The sequence below is a fragment of the Pteropus vampyrus genome, unplaced genomic scaffold (genome assembly GCF_000151845.1).
Source record: "Pteropus vampyrus isolate Shadow unplaced genomic scaffold, Pvam_2.0 Scaffold53, whole genome shotgun sequence".
NCBI classification, from domain to species: domain Eukaryota; kingdom Metazoa; phylum Chordata; class Mammalia; order Chiroptera; family Pteropodidae; genus Pteropus; species Pteropus vampyrus.
This window is the reverse complement of record NW_011888834.1, coordinates 5,805,212-5,811,740: the sequence shown is the minus strand read 5'-3', so window position 1 is coordinate 5,811,740 and position 6,529 is coordinate 5,805,212. Positions and strand designations below refer to the sequence as shown.

Here is a 6,529-nt window from a genome sequence, read left to right as displayed (position 1 = left end):
CCTCACAACAACCTGTGTGGCAGGTATGAACCCCATTTTGAAAGGTGAAGAAATGGAAGCTCAGAAAATTCCGAATAATTTAAAGGCGTTTGCAAAGTTCACAGATGACATAGCTGGGATGATCTGAAACCAAACGGGTTTACTTCCAGCACCCAGGTTCTTCCCATCATACTAGCACTGCAGGTTCTCCTGGGTGGAGCGAAGACTAAACTCTCCTTCATCATTTTTAAATATTCATACTCGTTTCTTGAGGAATGCAGGACACACACCTCAGAGGTTTTACTTCCATGACCCCGTGATGAATTAATATGTTTCTCTCAAAAGAGGAGTGGACAGGCACACAAACACAGAGGCAGACAAGCAGATCCAAATTCTTGGAGGTGAAATTTCTCTCTCTGCTCTCTCTGTCTCAGAGGAAAGGGGATCAGCCAGACTGTGGAAGAGACCTGGTGAGCACCCCCCATGGTGACCTAGGGCGTCCACAGTCTAAAGGGTGTCTACTTGGCCATAAACACCTAAGCAGTACAGAAATATCTGGGCCCTTTCCACTGTTGTTTGGCCTAAGGGTAGAAGTTAAAAGCTCATCAGGGTTGTCTTCTAGATCTGTGTTATCTGGGTGTGGCCTCAATGAGCAAGCTGAGTTATTAGTAAGAATCTGTAGTAGGGTTTTCTGTGTTCAACTTCAATTTCTTTATCTGCAAAATAAAGGGGTTGTTTATATGACTTTTAAGGCCCTTCCAGCTCAAAACATCTTTACTTGTGTGTGGCTGTTTGTGTGCGTGTAGGTAACATTTCATCATCTGAATCACCCCATTTCTTTCTTCTGAAAGGAGTACTGATAATAGTACCATAAACACGTAATCAAATTAAATCTACAGTCAAGAGGAATAAATAATCAAAAGGAAATATTGCACTGTATTCTCCAGGGTAAAATCGGATGTGGATAGGGCTGTCGAGCCGTTCACATGGGGTCTGGAAGAGAAGCTTTTGAACCCGGGCTCCTAAGTCCCTTATATCCAGTGATATGAGCTCAGAGGAGGTAACAGGACAAGAAACTGTGTGTGCAAAAGAAAGAACTTCAGAAGAGTCCACAGCAGGACGGGGCGACTGCCGTGCAGGAAGGGCCATTAGGAATGTAAGGGACTCCTGGAAGGGGCAGGGACAGCTTCCCTGTGCCACCAGGGGGTACAGGTTGGGGGAAGCTGAAGCTCAGGGGTCATGGGAGTCCATGGCTTTTCAATAATGACAGCCATGCACACTTAAAATCAGCCAATCTTCATTAAAAAGATATTCTTTTCCTCAAAGAGACACAGTAGACATTAGAAAGGTATGATTTCAGCTACCAAAGTACTTGATATCGGTCTCTCCCAGTATGTTATATGGGGTAGCATAAGTCCATAAGAGAAAACTAAGCCTCGAGCACAGCTTTTCAGAAGCAAAGCGCGAAATCCGTCCAAGGACTAGGTTACTAGGGTTGCTCCACAACCACCATCACCGAAGAACTTATCCAGGCTGTCGTAGGCCTCGGGGCTCTGTGCCAGAGGTTGAAACTTTAGAATGGTGAGGGCGCTCTCTCCTTTGAAAAATGCACAAGATATGGCTACTTCTGGAATTCCCCGAGGAGTGGAGACGTGGCATAGCCTCAGGCATTGATCAAGCAGAAGATTTCAAAAGGACACCCAGTTTTGAGCTAGTGAACCTCATCCCAGAGCAGGAAAGGCAGTCGGCTGGGGCTGGCGTGATGAGGACACTGCCTTCTGGAGGCCAGTTCTCGGGCGTCAGCTGTCCCAGGCACTTTGAATTTCAGAAAGAGGATAAGATCTTTATTGGGATCCAGGCTCAGAAGAAAGGACGCCAGATTTCCGAGCTTTGGGAGGTGGCGGGGGTGGGACTTTGGCTTCTCTTCGCACAGGCAGTGGGGGAGCAATCTGAGGGGCAGACACACAGAGGTAGAAATTAGTCTTATCTTTCTTCCCAATTCTGCCTTCTTCTCCACATTTCTAACATTCTGCTTTAGCTTTTAATTGACCTGAGTTATATACACAGCCTTTGCCAGGTGAAAGGGGAAATAAGAATGATTTATACTTCCTTGTTCACTCTGAGTTACTCTGATATACACCGACACTGCTATATCCCAAAACTTGGGTACTTGGCACACATTAAGTAGGCACTCTATAAATATTTGTTGAATGAATGAAGGGAACCCATCAGAGACCATTCCAGAATGATTGTCACTCACTCAGAAGACGTGAACTCTTCACATATAAACCAGAACTTTTTATTTCACGTACCTGCTCCCAGGGCGAGGTACAGAGAAATGCCTGACCTTCAATCAAATGAACAGGCAATACTTGCATATTGTTCTTTCCGGTTAAAAACTATCCTATCTTTTATGGTTTCAGGAATAAACCAAGAATCGATTAGAGTGACAAGTCTACAGAAAAAGCTGCCCACTAAAAAGCGGGGAAAATCCAAGGCTGCATTCCCGTGAGTGGCGGTCTCTGACCCCAGTGTCAGCTGTCATTCCCCTACCTCCTCGGAGTTCCTCTGGCTACTGTCATAGGGCTTGCTTTTGGGGGGAGGGGGAGGGGGCGCCGTAGCCGTCATCAGCCCGTCTGTCTGCAAAGATGGGGAGCCTAAAATGATACAAGTGAATGAAGGCACAGAGAAGAATTCATCAAAGCATCTCACAGAACTTCTACTTGCCACAGTAACGCCTGAACCAACCTGGTCAATCGAATTGCTAAGCTCATATCCTATGGTTTCTGTGGACAGAATGAAAAAAGACCTCTTCCCCTTTGTGACAAATGAAGCACCCTTCATTCACCAGAAGGCTTCACAAGGAGTTCTGAGGTAAAAATTCCATTTTTGTTCAGGGATTTTACTACTAAGCTGAAGATGAGAACATTTTCTAGAACCTAGGGTACTACCCTGCTCTCTGATATATCCCAAGTGTTTGGGAAAAATGTCTGACACATGGTAGGTGGCCAGTAAATACTGGTTAAATTTCACTGAACTGTCTTAGTGTTCTCACGTAAAGGGTGCAATATCCCCTTCCTCCAGGAAATCTTATCTGATTATCACTAACTCTTGGTCGACTATTGTCTCCCATCTGGCACGACAACACCCCACCAGGCCTGCTCTGTACCAAGAGAACCTAGTAATTCTTCTCAGGCAGTGTGTACTGCTGATTCCCCAAGCCTGAACCGTAAGTAGTTTATAGAATGGGTCTATTTCTTGTCCTTATTATGAACTCTTCTCTATATAAGGTACAGTTCATAAAATGTTTGCTTCCTACCTGGTCCTCGTCCAGATCTACCTCATTTATACCTTCATAATTGAAAAAGGGAAGTAAGACCCTTTGGATCACTATAAAGAAAAGTTCAGTGAGTCCTAGCAAACCTGAGGAGTCGCTGCCTAACTCTAGTCTAACTGCATTATATCCACTACCATTGAATTGAATCAATTTAACACTCCATTTCCCAGTAAAACGAATATAAGGAATTTATATATAGGAAAACTTACTTAGGGTCCTGGTAGCTTTAGGAGTGAGTGGAGGTGGGCTCAAGGGTGTTGACTGAGGAGGTGAAGAACCATGAAACGGTGTCAGCCGATTGTCCAACAACTGGAGACTCTTTGGCCTTTGAGCTTTTCTGGCTGGGCTCTAGCATGGGGGTGGGGAAACAGGGAAACGTTCTCACGGTGAGGAAGGCTGAGCTCATCAGCGCTCTGAATAACCTCATCTGCTGAGCAGAAACTTATTAAAGGGCATAATTCCAGAAGCCATTTTTAAGCTTACCCCATTGTCATGTGGTGGGAACCCTGTCAGAGACACTAACAGACCATCCCTGAACCATAGATTATTTTCTGGTCAGCTATGGACTTGATTTTGACCACAGTTGGATTGTGTCATTTAGGCTGGAAATGAGCCACTCTGCTTCTCAGGGAAAGCTGGTCTTGCCACACTTAACAACCTGATGTGGGTTATGGAAGGAAAAGTACCTTTTTTTTTTTTTAAGTTAAAAAAAGAGAAATGACAATACGTGGACTGACTCATGAAACATGGTGGCGAGAACCACAAATTCCAAGCATAAACCCACATGTTTACACTGTGGGTACAGGATCTTGCACCATTATTGATTCAGGGACTCAGATTCGCTGTACGTGCTTTTCTTAGCACAGTCTGAGATCTGACACGACCACAGGCTGCGAGTTCTGAGACAGCCGCGGACAGGCTTCTATCTGGTGACTCAGAGCTATAAAGTGAATGATGGGACGTCTGTCTGCAGGGAACGCACTGGGAAACCTCTGGTACTTTTGCTCTCTTTCTTTTCTTTTCTTTTTTTTTTTTTTACCATCAGATCAGGTTCTGGCGCTTTCTCTGCAATGACCTGGGACTTGCTCAGGCTCCATTCTTTTCTCTTCAACTTGCTGATCCGGTTCTCACTGTCCTCTTTGAGGGGCAGATCTTCAACTCTGGCACCTGACGAGGCCCTGCGCTCCAGAAGTGGCTCCAGCATTGACCTATCAGCCAAGAACACGGACAAATTGCAAAACACTGATCACCTGACAGTCAAACTTTATTCCAAAAAGACAAGGGGTGATGACTCCTCAACCTAATCCTAACCTGTGACTTTCCTCTCAGGTTCTAAATCTGAATTTGCAGCTGCCAACTGAACATCTTGTATGTATACAGAAATGAGACCATCAAAGTATGGGAAAAAATATTAGTGACTATCTTATCACAGGAAGAGAAGGTCTTATTAAACCTACATGCAAAGACAGAATTCATACAGTAGAAGATGAATAGTCAGCTTTAGGTCGTGGATAACAAACAGTACATGCTTGGGAGCCAGACAGCCATGTTCAAATCCTACCGACACTTACTCGTTGGGTGACCCTGGGCAGATAACCTTGTCATACCTCAGTTTCCTTACCCATAAAATGAGGATAAGAATAGATAAGAACCTTATCTCACAAAGTTTATATAAAATACTTAGAACTGCCTAGCATGTAAGAGTGTTCCTTAAATGTTTTTTAATTACAGTAATAGATTTTCAAGCATAGTAGTAAAAGCTGATTCAAGAATCATCACATATAGAAAGTGTTTAATGCAAAACAGGAGAGTCTCAAAATATCTCTCTCAAAATTATTACTTACAAAGGGAAGAACAATTACTACAAAGAAAATAAAATGAACGAAACCTTAATTGCATGATCAATTAACATCACTAATAAGAGACAAATAGACATTATGTGCTTCTGGATATGATACTGAAAAAGAACACAACATCACACAAAAATGTATAACCTGAATCCTAAGCATGAGGAAACTTTGGACAAACCCAAATGAAGGGAAATTCCATAAAATAACTGGCCTGTAATCTTCAAAAGTTTCAGTATTATGAAAGGCAAGGAAAGAAAACTATTTCAGAATAAAGACCAGAGAGACACGGCTAAATATAATTTGTGATTCTGATTAGATCCTGTACCAGAACTTGCTATAAAAGATATTATTGGGACAACTGACAAAACTGGAATATGGGTTGCAGCTTAAAGTACTGTGTCAATGTCAAATTTCCCAAATTTATAGGCATGTAAGACAATCTGCCTGTTCTTATAGTATGTTATGACCTACTCTCAAATGGTACAGTGGGGTCAGTGGGAGGGGGAGAGACAGAGAGAGAGGGAAAAAATATGACAAATTTTTAAAAAAAAGATGTTATATCTTTATACTGGGTATTGCTTACAGCTTCTGAATGGGTATTTAATAAGCCCTGGTTTGATTAAAAATTAGTAGGTTTTGCTCCTAAATAAAGTTTGGAGGGATGAATAAGCAGAGACAGAGAATCTTTAGAACAGTGAAATGATTCTACAATGGTGAATACATGTCATCAAACATTTATCAAAACTCAGAATGTCCAACACCAAGAGTGAACCTAATGGAAACTGTGGACTTTGGGTGATAACAGCGTGTCAATATGGGTTCATCAACTGTAACAAAGGCACCACTCTGGTGGGGGGTGTTGATAATGGGGGAGGCTGTGCATATGGGAGACAGAGGTCTATGGGGAATCTCTGTATTTTCTGCTCAATCTTGCTGGACAACTAAAACTGCTGTAAAAAATAAAGCCTGTAAAAATATCCCTAATCTTTAATATGAATAAGCTATCAGATCTTAAAACAGCTATCAGATCTTAGTATTCAAAAATTTAAAGCTTCTGTTCAGCAGAAAGCATCATTAGTAAACTATTTGCTGTACATAGATGGCAAATATCTTTAATATGAGAGCTTTTAAAAATCAAGAAGAAAAATATGAGTAGCTCAATTTTTTAAACTTGTCAAAGTCTGTAACCAGGTATTTCATGAAAAAAATTAGTCCAAATAATTTTTGGAAATTTAGTATCACTAGTTATTAAATACGTAAATATTCAAACAAGATATTTGGAGGGGATAACTGGGCAGAGACATTTTTATATTTTATTATGAAAAATTTCAAACATAAAAAAAAGTAGAGAGAATATAATAAA

At 41.8% G+C, this 6,529-nt stretch overlaps 1 protein-coding gene across 1 annotated transcript in view; it reads right to left on the bottom strand.

The window, feature by feature from the left end:
• Nucleotides 1–1,259: 1,259 nt before the first annotated feature.
• DOCK5 (dedicator of cytokinesis 5) overlaps nt 1,260–6,529 on the bottom strand; it is a 166,112-nt gene continuing 160,842 nt past the window's right edge. Inside the window, exons 48-51 of the mRNA XM_011360348.2 lie at nt 4,356–4,524; nt 3,526–3,664; nt 2,533–2,636; nt 1,260–1,928 (exon numbers count right to left, since the gene is read on the bottom strand). Coding sequence (XP_011358650.1) covers nt 1,824–1,928; nt 2,533–2,636; nt 3,526–3,664; nt 4,356–4,524 — 517 coding nt within the window. The 3' untranslated portion in view covers nt 1,260–1,823. The remainder of the gene's footprint in view (nt 1,929–2,532; nt 2,637–3,525; nt 3,665–4,355; nt 4,525–6,529) is intronic.